Source organism: Mizuhopecten yessoensis, unplaced genomic scaffold (genome assembly GCF_002113885.1).
Source record: "Mizuhopecten yessoensis strain PY_sf001 unplaced genomic scaffold, ASM211388v2 scaffold179, whole genome shotgun sequence".
Classification (NCBI taxonomy): domain Eukaryota; kingdom Metazoa; phylum Mollusca; class Bivalvia; order Pectinida; family Pectinidae; genus Mizuhopecten; species Mizuhopecten yessoensis.
Window position 1 is genome coordinate 225,380 of NW_018403417.1, and position 13,922 is coordinate 239,301.

Genomic DNA, 13,922 nt, shown 5'->3' on the forward strand with positions numbered 1-13,922 from the left:
GAGTTTACATGTACACCAGGTTACACTGTTGAACACTTTTTCTATGTAGAATCTCCAAAGTTTAGGCTCTTTCAAAATTGCCGAATGAAGCCGCCGCGACAAAACACCAAATCACGTGAAATAGTTTCAAGATCCCATAAATGACGTTGCAATGTTACATAATTTGTCTATACGAACTTTGTGAATGAAAGAATACATTTCGTACTGTAAATGATTGTTCGCCTCCCTTCCCTTTTGATAGTGATTTAGAAATTATAATGACTGTTTCTTGGTTTTTCCAATGTTCATGCCAGCATGAATGGGGGAAAATAACATCCACTTTTCACATGGACGGCATTCGCTTCACTTCGCTACGGTTGGCCAATCATATGGTGTATAAGTTAAGTTCTCCCCGTTTATATTTACATGAACGTTGAAAACAAATCCAGATTCACTCCATTTATTGATTAAAATCAAATACATAATTGAACTATAATCAGTATCGTCTATCCACATACTGCTTTATCATTTATAACACACCGTATAGATCGCTCTTATGAGTGTTCTATACCGAAAAATAATTGCCTTAACGGCGAAAATCATTATCGTGGCAAATAGAAATAAACAGCTAACAAAGCACAACATTCATGTTGTGACATGCAATCCTAGATCTCAACAAATATGGATAAATCGAAAGTTTACTTGTTAGTAGTATTCACCATTCATCAAAATATAAATGCTACCTGTGTTTAATTCCGCCGTCGTTGTATCACTATACACAACATGGGGAAAGGTAGAGTCCTTCTGTTCCCAGCTACATCCACCGGACGTACGCTCGACCACACTGAACCAGCCACTATTGGTCGCACAACTTGTGCCGTAGCTTGATTCCATGAGAAAATGCTGTTTGTATGGCTCGTTACTGAAATATAAAAGTAAAAACTACATCTAGCATTTGCTCTAAGAAATGACTTAATACTCTATTGCTTGTAACATATTGTGTTGCAAGAGAATACATTTTAGCACTGATGACTAGCATTAGTTTACCCGATTATGCCGTTAGCGCAAGTTTGGCACATGCAAGAACAAAATGTAAACGGTTTCATAGTTATTCTCAGGCGTATCTTTGCGTGATATGTCATTATAATTCAGTCGTTTTCATGTATGGCATGTCAAAATAATCAATCTGCTCTCCTGAATGCTATGTCATTATATTTTCTCCCATCCTTCACATGTGTGTCTCACTTTTAAGCCGGACAAGATTTGCTTGTCTATCCCTGGGGGAGAGAGCCTGGTACAGAACGGCGCGATCTTAGTCATTATAACAGTATGAGGTTACGTCATTAATGAACGGACGTCACGTCAACAGTAGCTGACCATGGAAGACAGCTCTTGATTTGCTGGAAAACCTGCCATCAACGCTTATATTTCATGCAATCACCGCGTGCTTGTTGGGGGATTTGTGGGTGAAACAGGATGGGAAAAATACAATAATTCCCTACCTTGCGGGTGTGACAGATAAATATCATAAATATCAAACACGAGGGATGATATTCTTGATTGTCTTTCCCTAAAGATTCGGGGGGGAAATTCAAGAATACCATCCATCGGGTTTGAGATTTCTCTGTCACATTTTCAAGGTAGGAAAAGATTATATTACTCAATCTGATCGTGCCTGAGAATGACATTCCACAATAAACAAAATATACTCTAGAGATTTGTGTTATTCTAATCCAAACTTACCCCTGAATGCTACAGTAATCCTGGGTCCCTTCATTGTTTAAATCGGTCCAAGAAGAATATAAGATCCTATCACATGAAAACCATGACATCTTCGTGGTGCCATGGGCATCGAACACAACATACGCTTGCTCAGTTCCGGACACAATGAAGGATACTCGAGCCTACGGCGTCAACGAAATGAGAAAAAACAATATCAAACATTTGTTAACCGGAGCATGGAACGTTTGCGCTAAATACCACTCTTCATGTTAGTCGATAAAACACATCCTAGCAGAACTGTCGATTATTGTATGGGTTCCTTATATCTATATAAGGTATATATAGGTAATTCTGGCATGCTGTATATATTACAAAGTTTAATGGAACAAGCACATGGGTGTGTTTCTAAAATACAGCGTATTTGGATAAGAAAGAGCTATAGCTTACAGCTTTGATGTAGTAGTTTGTCCAAAAATCTACGATGCTGGACTTATAGGGCATTGTATTGGCGGCGAAGGAGAAGGCGTTAAGGCTGTCGTTGTATTCGTTCACGGTGTACGTATTATTCCAAAGGTCATAAATACCAGATGCAGGTGACACTCCGAATTCTTTACTCACTTTTAAAACCGGGAACCATCCTAAAAGCAACGGAAAATAATTTAAAGGGCATTTTGTATAATATCTCTTTCTATTAATTTAGTGTTGAAAAAAAAAAAAAAAAAAAAAAAAAAAGGAAAAAAAAAATTANTGTTGATAAGTTTAAGCAATAATGACTTCAATAAAGTTCCAACATACATTATCAAAAGGAAACATTGATATGTCACCAATGGAGGTAACTGTAAAACAGAATTATCATTTAACTTGTTTTTACTTCATATAAATCAGCTACACTATAACAAACAGCTTCGAGATAACCCTTCTACATAATTTGAACTTGTGCAGTGATACTCTTTACCTTTAAAACAATGATGAATATCTTATTCTATTATTTTGTATTTCAAGACTTACCATTAATGAAAATGCCCAAAACATCAGCTTTTGGGAAATTGGTACTGTCCCAGGATGAAGCTACAACATGACACACCATTAATACACTTTTCTCACAATGGAAATGCAAGGTAGGTTTTCATTTGTGTAACAGGTTAAGATAATGTTGCATTTTTCCATTGATAATTCAATGTAAGTAGGGCGACATGGAACACAGTAAAACTAACTGATGGCATTTTACACAAGATATATCAAACACAAAAAAGACAGGTTAGACATACTTTACACATGTAAAATATGGATATTTCAAAGCAGTTGTTACACATAATTGTTGATAATTCATATTCATTAAAAGCACAACATAAATATTATTATTTTGATAAATGTTTTAATCATGGAAGTTACCAGTATATTATTTTATTTGCCCGATACGGGGCTAACGATAAAAAACAAGCGTAAAGACAAATACCTGACTGTGGTAGACCATATGTTTCAGTGCTACTGTATATGAAGTATGGTTTAGTTCCAGCATTATCAAACGTGCATGTTGTACTACTACTGTAGTCGGACATCATCATCCAACCAGTCAGTGACGCACAGTCGCTATAGGAAAGGATCGTGGCAAACGACCTAATCCCATCTCTGAAATGACACAATATATATCTCTAAGCATCAGCATTTACTTTACTTTCACGGTGTATAATTCCAATTATAAAACTCAATAAATGAACATTAGGCTCATATTGAACATCATGTAGCATCAGCACAATTCAACTATTATGAGTCTATTTTTGAACAGTTTAAATAGTATTTATCACAATCAATGATGTTCTTGTTTTGGAAACAAGTGCTTCATTTATTTTTTTGGTATTTGCAAGTATTATGATTATACTCCAAGCACTATCCCCTACAGATTTAAATCTATACCAATTGGTGTTTTTGCATAGTACTTAAACAGTTCACTCTGACTAACTTGCTGGCATATGCTAGATTTGTTCAATGCGTTTTTATGTTTTCTCCAAAAAGTGTTCAATTTTCGTTCTTGAAACAATTAATTTGAACAAAAGCGGACAAAACAAATCACGACGTCACGTTATCACATAATGAAATAGAGATATTTGTTTGCAATCAATTTCTGTTTCAATTCGTCGCCATAATCAATGGATATGTCATTATATTTTCTCCCATACTTCACATGTGTGTCTCCCTTTTAAGCCGGACAAGATTTGCTTGTCTATCCCTGGGGGAGAGAGCCTGGTACAGAACGGCGCGATCTTAGTCATTATAACAGTATGAGGTTACGTCATTAATGAACGGACGTCACGTCAACAGTAGCTGACCATGGAAGACAGCTCTTGATTTGCTGGAAAACCTGCCATCAACGCTTATATTTCATGCAATCACCGCGTGCTTGTTGGGGGATTTGTGGGTGAAACAGGATGGGAAAAATACAATAATTCCCTACCTTGCAGATGTGACAGATAAATATCATAAATATCAAACACGAGGGATGATATTCTTGATTGTCTTTCCCTAAAGATTCGGGGGGGAAATTCAAGAATACCATCCATCGGGTTTGAGATTTCTCTGTCACATTTTCAAGGTAGGAGAAGATTATATTACTCAATCTGATCGTGCCTGAGAATGACATTCCACAATAAACAAAATATACAAAAGCGGACAAAACAAATCACGACGTCACGTTATCACATAATGAAATAGAGATATTTGTTTGCAATCAATTTCTGTTTCAATTCGTCGCCATAATCAATGGATAAAAGTCGATGAGTTCTAGTCAAAGCAGACTAAGCTGTTGGTTAATACACCATCCTGGCTCATCAAAGTACGATATATCGGACTTCCTTTTACTGTTAACAGACTTTCTTCCTAAGCTAAGGTTATACGAGGTACAATTTTTTGTATTATATCATCAAAGCATATTTTGGAACAACCAATACAATGAAAAATATAAAACAACTCATTGGTGACTTACCCTGTAATACTAACTGTTCCTTTACCGGCTGTTTGTATATCACTGTAGCTCGAGAAGAGGATTTTACTGTCTGCAAACCATGAAGTTTTGGATGTACCTCTTCCGTCGAATACAATCCAGGCTTTTTCCACGCCGCCAGTAAAATATGCATACTTGACCTTCAATGAAAATTATAAAGGTTAAGAATGCGCCAGTAACTTGAATAAACGTTTAGCAAGACACGTTTGTGGCTAATTCAAGTGACTTCACCGTACCTAACTTTCACCAAAGGACCAAAATATGACTTCTTTATTCTTTATTAGCAGGAATCATACAGCCGAATATGTCATCGTTTACTATGATCTAGCAAAACAGCCATTGCATCTTAACATCAAACATACCATATCCATAAATGTGAAGTCTTCAGACCAGGTTTCAACTACACTGGACTTATAGTTACTGTTTGGAGAGTTGGTGACCGATATGGCGGAATCCAGACCGTCATTTATTGAAGAGGACCCAGTCCATATTGTCTCTAAACTCCCATCTGTCTGTACTTCCGCCACTACTTTGAATACCATGTGCCAATCTGACAAAAGAACATTGAAGATGATAACAATGGTACTAACTTTATATTATGTGCTAAGTTATCAGCTCATTGTTCGCGAGCTGAAGGAAACATTTATTCTAACGTCACGATTTTCAAATCAATTTAGATTGTTCCGATTGTTATCTGATTATTTAATAGTCAAGTCAAGTCAATTTTGTTTGTTCTAGTGTCATTTTTCACAATTACATCGTACAAGTATATAGTTACACAGTATAAAAACATATAGTTACATAACAGGGATCAATCATTTTAATGTAAAAATGTATAGACCATATCATAATTTTGTTAAGAAAAGCTATAATACGTAATATATCAATCAATTAAAACAAACTATAACATGTTCCAAACCAGAGAGCAGGTCATTGGGACAGCCCCTACTTAACAAGTTCTCTGGATTTTGTACTTACATATTATATACTATAATAATTAAAAGGTTTCTTTTACATTTACTGCCTTAAAACATGATTTAATTACATATTCCTTGAATGCAACATTAGCTATCGACATGCAAATACATCATAATAACGTTAAACCTTAAATAAACCACTCACCCATTAAGAAAATAGCAAAACTATCCGCCAATTCTTTGTCCGCTGAAAATTTAAAAAAAAAAAGAAGCAGAAATGAGAAAGATTGGTCACAATTTAAAATGTATGTTATACACATATAGTGGTAGTTTTGTAACGTTATCATTTGTATAACGCTGGTAAGCTTAGTTATAAATATATATACATATTATATTAAATTGTTTTGTCGCAAGCTGATAGTAAAAACTCATATACCCCAAAATCCTAAAATCGATGTTAAGTGTTATTGTGTTAAAAGACTATATATTAGAATAACTATATCACATTCTTCGAAACCTACGTTTACAAATATGTATCAGTATATAGCACATGTCCTTTAATGACTTAGTCTGGTATGGTTACAATAAGGCAAACAATGTGCGAACTATCGTATCGCCTCTCCACACTGTCGTTATAAAACATACAACTTACAAAGCACGTAAACTGAATACCAATATACCTGAAGACCACTGTGTACGCAGTCCAGTCGTTGAGTAGTACATATACGGCATGGTGGTTGCGACTGTGTCCCACCCGGAACATCCTTCAGTAGCCCCGTAGTCCTTCATCATGAACCAGCCTGTTTCGTTACTACATCCGGTGTAGTCACTTTTAATCTGGAATACCCGCTTATAGTTGTCCCCAGAACTAAATGAAATAATATTCATGCACTAGTCTCAAATGATACAATGGTAATTTGAACATATTGTGTAAATTAATAGATAACAATGTGTGCTAAATTATATGATTTTTTTTTATATGTATCGGGTATTAAATATCTGCTGAAAATTAGTTTGGATTGATCAATAATTTTGCTCAATACACCGATTACTGTTGTAATGGTGAATACTGGTAGGCGACTGTTAATATTGATACATTTGTTAAATATGGTGATTAAATGATATATTATTATGAATTGTAAATATATTACAAGGAATAAACATATGAGTACTTTATTTCACATGTCGTGTTTCCTGTCTCGATGTCAATCCAATTGGAGTCAATTATCCTTGTCTGATCAAACCAGTCATCTTTTCCTTTTCCCGATGCATCGAATACCACATACGCCTGCTCCTGTCCGCTTTTGAAAAAGGACACCTTCGCCTATGAATATGATAAATAATTATGTATAATGAAATTCAATTATATTAAAGGATTGTATGATCCAAAATCCAGTCGCAGATTCCAAGCAAACTACTATGATAAATGTATGAAGTGATATTGTCTGCTTCTTGTTAATGACTTTTTCAGGACAAATATTGTGTTTAGATGCCTCTTGATTAATGCAATCGATATTTCATATTCAGGTCATTAATCAAAGATGTCAAAGCCTATACACAGATCATGTTTTTTTATTAAGTGAGCCAGAATATTTTTTCTAATTAAGCCAGATCTTTCAACAGGCTCATTTATAACTACTCTCTCAAATAATGACACTAATGTAGTCATGAAAAGATCTTCACTTATCGTCGGTTACATTTCCACGCTATATGTTTTAAAATAAAATATAATGGTCGAATTGTCATTGTAAAATACGAGAAGTTATTTACTTGCAAAACAAGTAGAACTTTGTTTATGACGTCATAAATATTTTGTCGGTTTATCACTTGATATATTGTAAACATAAACAAATGGAAAAGCCTGTTAAAAACAATATTAAATTGTGTTGCTATGCTATAACAAAACGTGTCGAAGTAACGGGTGGTACATTTAGGGGTTTTGTTAAAATTGTTTCTTACAGCAGTTGCAGTCAAATTCGATCCCCATTGGTTCAGAATGGACGACTTGTATATACTTCCTCCAGCCGAGAAGTCTACCATTGCTGCCGTGTTTCCTTCATTGTACGCGTCACTAGATGTATACAAAGCCATTATGTCATTGTACCCCGCTGGGGGACTGGTGCCGCTGGGCACTTTAAACACCAGTCGCCACGCTGAAATGATCAAAGGTAATACTGTCAACAATATAAAAAAACATCATAATCAAACACCATATTGGTATAACAATCATAACGGATAAATTTGTAACTCTGTTTTTTTCTACTTTTATATATTCTGTACTTGTCTAGTCATCCACTTGCCATGCTTAGATACGATTTGAATGGATGCAGGTGATATTGTATCATGTCTTATTTTAAATATAGACTTTTCCCTTAATATTCAATTTGGTTCAGAGAATACGTACGTCCTCGTGCTTCATCCAAAGTCTTGCTCCCTAAAACATATCAATAGCAACATAAACAGTATGTGGCTTCCAAAATATCTACATTTACCATTAATAATTCGAACCCGTTTTCGTTTGCGATAAACGTTTTTCCCACAACACAAGCTGATGTTTTCATATCGTGATTAAAAAACCAAATCCACTAGATGCATACTAATATAGAATTAAATGGTGGTTTTTTTTTTTCAATCATAAAGTAACTTGCTTTTTTCTTGATTAGGTAGGTCAGGGGGTTAGATCGACAAAATCTCTTATACCGCTTATACATTCTTTTATTATAGAAGTTCTTTCAAGAAGTATGTTTCTTTTTAGAAAGTATATATCAACGCTATTTTCAACCCGTTAAATACTCCATTTTTACAGTGGTAGGGGGATCCTTAAATTATTCAATTAGCATGTAAATGAGATGACTTATACTGGCTGGATAACTGGGCCATACAATTGGTCTTACTTGCACAGTTATATATGATATATCCACTTTTCACTGCTGATGGGTCTGACGAGCATGGGTCACCGCCGAAGAAAGTGTCACTAAATATGACATTGCAAGTTTCTGTAGCGCCATGACATGCCGTTCGCAAGGTTGAGACTGGGTCAGAGATCGAACAAGGAACAGATTCGGAACCGTAATATGCCTCGTAGATATGGATGTAAAACCCTGGTGGGCACACCATCGTGTAGTTTTCACCCTCTGTTATAAACGTTGTGTTGTATTCTACCAAATATAAAGAAAATATACCACGTAAACATTGTAAAGTTTAACTGCAATTACGTTTAACACATGCAAACATATTTCATGTGAAGTTATTATTGTCTAACATGACCGTTATTTGCCATCATATCTATTTTGGTGTAATTTGATACGTTAGCAAGTGAGACATTGAAAGAAACATAGATATAATATAAGTAAACGTTTGTAAATTGCATCTGAATCAACCGAATTTCATTCAGATGACAGTTTGAAATATTTAACAAAAAAATATCGATCAGAATACAGTAAAAAAATATATTGAAAAAAACAACAAGTATGAAACGTTTTTTTATAATGTCGTTATATTTTTTTTATCAAGAATCATATCCATATAACTTGAGTGATAGTATTCCTATGTTGAACTTTTGCTCTTGTTCATTCATGAAATTGAATATTCAAGCAAAATTTTGAAAGGAGAATATGATATATGCTGCATTAACATAAATTTACCAGGACGATTACTTAATTTTGACAAAATAGTTTTGGATATTGGTGTATATTATGAAAACAAAGCGTGGTAGACGATTGACATAAATATCAGGATTGAAATAAAGTGCCAATTGGGAAATTTCACAGCAACTGTTTGCGTTCATTCACTTAACACCAGTCTTGGTTTCAGCATTCAATCATTACAAAATCCCTTATTACCGAACATCAAGCTCTTTACTATGACCAAGCTAGAGCATTTAATAAATCAATCATGTTATAGTAAGGTTTCGATATGTATAAGGTATAAATAAACTAATTTATAGTAGTACTCACGGGGGCAGATGTCCAGGTGTGTTGGCGTACAGAAGAGTGTTTCGTTCTGGAAGCCAATGCAGTCGATTCCGTCCTCCGCTACCGAGGGATTGGTGCAGTACCGGATACGAGTCTGAGTTCCCTGAGAATAGCACGTGGTACTACAGTCTGTCCAGTCTGACCATGTCGTCCAGCCACCGTCCACTGGAAAAGTGTAACAATTTGATACATGTCTTCTTTTTTCTGTTTGAAGATTACACTTGTATATCTATATTGTCGGCAACATCATTAACACAAAAACTTTGTGCGATCATCACACGTCCCAAGAACACTTGATTTAATAGTTATCTCGTCTGTTAGTTTAACTGAATGGTAATCGTGTTTTTAACACAAAATGGTTTCCATTAAGAAAGAACACAATTTCTTCAGCCTTGTGTTCAGCGCAAAGTATCATACAAAATACTCACAGTTTTGACAGAGATGACCGTAGTAGTTCCCTGCGCATGAGCAGAAGTACCGACCGCCCCAGTTCAAACAGGTGGCGCCATTGAGGCATTCCACAATGTCACATATGTTATCCATAGCTAAAAATGTGAAATTATGTTATTAAAATTACAACATTTCTTCTTTAACAAATATTAAAGGTTTTCTAAGCTCAATGAATGATTGTTTGTTTTCAAAAACATGCTCCACATTGCTCAGGACAGAACTGTTATGTAAAGAAATAATGAAATGATCTTGGATCTCATTTGATATTGACATGGAAGTCCACATACAAAACAACACAAAGAAATAGACACAAGTATGTTCAACTTACATATTGATATTCCGAATGTGTCTGCGACAGCCATGCCTGTAATTTAAATATTAAACAAACGTTACAAAACGCAACCTGAATATATAGACGTGTATAAAGCCATCAATTCACACAATAAATAATATGGACATTTTGCACTAAACGTGAACATTACTCCGTCACATGACATATATCGACACCTCTTAGTTGATTGAAATGAATTTATTTGAGAACAAACCAAAAATGCCGTTTTGGGACCTGTGGCTGATGTAGCGAGTGAACTGTCACATGTAAACTTATAACAAAAAGGAGGCTGGTTTTATCTTTACTGAAAAAGAAAAGAGAACTATCGTGAACACCGTCACGTTTGTCAATACATTTTGTTATGGAGTGTTCGATAATGTTTTATAGTGGTTTGTAGTAAGCATGAAAATAATATAAGAACATGGAAAAAATTCCTTTGGTTCTACGGAAAAAACCCGCTTCCAGCTATAAATACATTTTAATTTATCCTTTTATACTTTTTTTTTTGGTTTATTACATATACCATATACAAATACATTTCATTTTGGAAGATATATTGGTGCGGTTGTATTATATGACAAATTATTGACTCAAGTTATTTTACTCTGTTCATCCTAAATAAATATGATTATCTTGCAATAAAATATTTCGACATTTCAATTTGATATTAATTACAATGTAAACATTTTCAAAATAATAGTGAGAAACACAAAATACGAAGTTTAAATACTGTTCTACAGTGACCAACAAATAAGAGGGTATATTTACCCGTATTTAGTTCTGCTGTAGTCGTATCACTGTACACAACATGTGGAAAGTTCGCGTCTTTTTGTTCCCAGCTACATCCGCCGGAAGTACGCTCGACCACACTAAACCAGCCACTATTGGTTGCACAACTTGTGCCGTAGCTTGATTCCATGAAGAAATACCGTTGAAATGACGGTTCTCTGTAATATCGAGAAAAAATGAACAAAATTTATGAATAGTATCTCCATGATAATTAATTCATTTGCTTCCTCCTATCAGAACATGTTTGGTCCCGTTTTGTCAATCACGTGGTATTTTCTGATAACTAGCGGGACCACAGCGCTTCAGCGTATTTTAAGTGGTAAATACATTTTAAAATGTTATATTCAAATTATCTGACACAATCGCTATACATTAAATGTAATGGTTGCTTTATTTTCTTCTGTATCTGTAGCGGAAATATTCGCGAATATGTTAAATGATAATAATAACACCGTTCAGTCCTATATATGCAAACAGAAATATTTATTATTTGATGTTAATTTATTATTTTGATAATGTACATTGCATACCCTTCTATACTGCAGTAGTCCTTTGTACCATGGCGATTCAAATCGGTCCACGATGAGTATAATATCCTATCACAAGAAAACCAAGTCATTTTGGTAGATCCATGCGCATCAAAAACAACGTAGGCCAGTTCATTACCGGACACAAAGAATGATAGCCGCACCTATAAAAATAAACCAAAAAAACTTCCTCAAATTAATCAATCGTCCAACGTCTACATCTTATCTCCTCGAAAATTTTCTAATTCTATAAACATTTAATAGTCAAAGATGTTCTTCAATTTTTCCTGAAAAAGCTTGCTTTCAGTATATGATCTATAACAGAGCATAACAAATTCAAAACTTTGTCAATAAACAATAGCGAAACCTTACCGCTTTGATGTAAAACAAACTCCACTGGTCCACAACACTTGACTTGTAGGTGAGTGAGTTAGAGGCCCACGAAAAGGCGTAACTATCGTTGTATTCATTTATGGTATAGGTGTTGTTCCAAAGATCGTAAATTCCTGACGCAGGTGAAAGTGTTGAGCCCTTTCCTACTTTCAAAACCGGGAACCAACCTTTATATTGTAAACAAATATAGATTAAGTGAGATAAACGAGAAAAGTAGTACTGTATAGCAATATAATTCCTCAACACGGAACTGTCTAGTAAAACAAAGCACGTGTCCCTGAAACAACATATTGTCCAATCGTGACACCATGTATGTCCTAAACTTAACATAGTGGCAGGTGATGATAAATGCCCCTTAACACATCACAATGTCTGGTAACGAGACTATGTTTGATCCGTATCACAACATGTTGTTCTGTCACATTTTTATCAAAACATATCAACCGAATATGAGGTTACGAATATGAAGTTACCGTTCGGAAACGAATCGGACGGCGCACGTTTCATTATCACCTCTTAATGTTAGTTAAAGTATATACAAATAATATGCAATAACGTATCGGTTCATTGTTTTAAAATATATAAGAATCATTAATGATATCATGCGTATTTCGGATAATTTGGATGTAATAGCAAATATGATAAACTCACCGTGAATGAATATGCCCATCACGTCGGCCTTTGGGAATGCAGCGCTGTCCCAAGATGATCCTTGATTTGCAAAATTGTGACGCACATTATTAATTATTAATTAAACTTCTTGTCACATAAAAAATCATTATGTGACGCTCTGTACTTGATTGTTATACCTGATTGTATTTTGTCCTTTTCTCTACAAGTACACGTTAACAATAGTCAATCATGAAGATTTATATTTGAAAAATATATAAATTTTACTACATTTTGTATCACTTTTATATATCTGCTAATGATATGGTACACATTTTTATTTTATCTTTTTTTCGCCCTTTCATTTTACATTTATATACAGAACAAGGTTCCTAAATCATTATTAATTAATAACAAAAATGTTTTAACGATGGTCAATACTGACCAGATTCGGGCGGCCCATATGATCCGGAACTACTGTACAGAAAGTAAGGTTTGGTGCCGGCATTGTCAAAGGAGCTACTGCATGTGGCGCTGCTGCCATAATCCAGCATCATCATCCACGCGTTCATTCCAACACAATTAGGATACGAGTAGATTACAGCAAATGACCTGGTTCCGTCCCTGATACATCAAAAATATACTGTTACAAATTGTGGTCGCCTCTGATATCTAGTAATACTACAGACATAACATTGAGTACGACATCGTTGTAACTCTCTACAATGTTTTCTTTTATTAGTTTCATACTTAGACACGATACATAACATGACTACTCTTACTGATAACAACCATGTCACTTGTCATTAAAGACTACAAGACTTGCATGCCCAGGTGTAGGATAGGAAAATCCCGTGGGTGGAATTTCCCTATTCTACACCCCCGGGCATGAAATAGTATTTTTCTCACAATCCAACAAAAAGGAAATGGGACGTCATGTTACGTGAAACGGGTTGTAAGATAGAAATTTGGTACACCCCTTTCTTACACTGAGCAGATCTATCTCACACACACGGAAACGAGAGAAAAGTATGCATTAGAGTGAACACCAACAGTCCTATTTAAAACTAAATGTAGATATTAGAATATTTGCAATGTATTTCTGAGAGAAAAAAATACGATTATGCGGCGTATACACCATGGTAGCCATAACCGATAAATGCTTATTGTTTTTAAACAAACATAAACAGCAAAAAAGCTCTTTTTTTAATAAAAATGTTACGATGTTTTTGA

General features: G+C 34.8%; 1 protein-coding gene across 1 annotated transcript; it reads right to left on the minus strand.

The window, feature by feature from the left end:
- Positions 1-684: 684 nt before the first annotated feature.
- On the minus strand, positions 685-8,733 carry LOC110457380. Its single transcript, XM_021508667.1, has 13 exons — positions 8,511-8,733; positions 8,021-8,050; positions 7,576-7,769; positions 6,789-6,940; positions 6,297-6,484; positions 5,822-5,863; positions 5,062-5,249; positions 4,682-4,839; positions 3,158-3,330; positions 2,710-2,769; positions 2,149-2,339; positions 1,723-1,883; positions 685-901 (listed from the first exon to the last, which is right to left on the minus strand). The coding sequence occupies exons 1-13, from the start codon at positions 8,731-8,733 to the stop codon at positions 685-687; spliced, it is 1,977 nt and encodes a 658-aa protein (XP_021364342.1).
- Between the last annotated feature and the right edge of the window lie 5,189 nt (positions 8,734-13,922).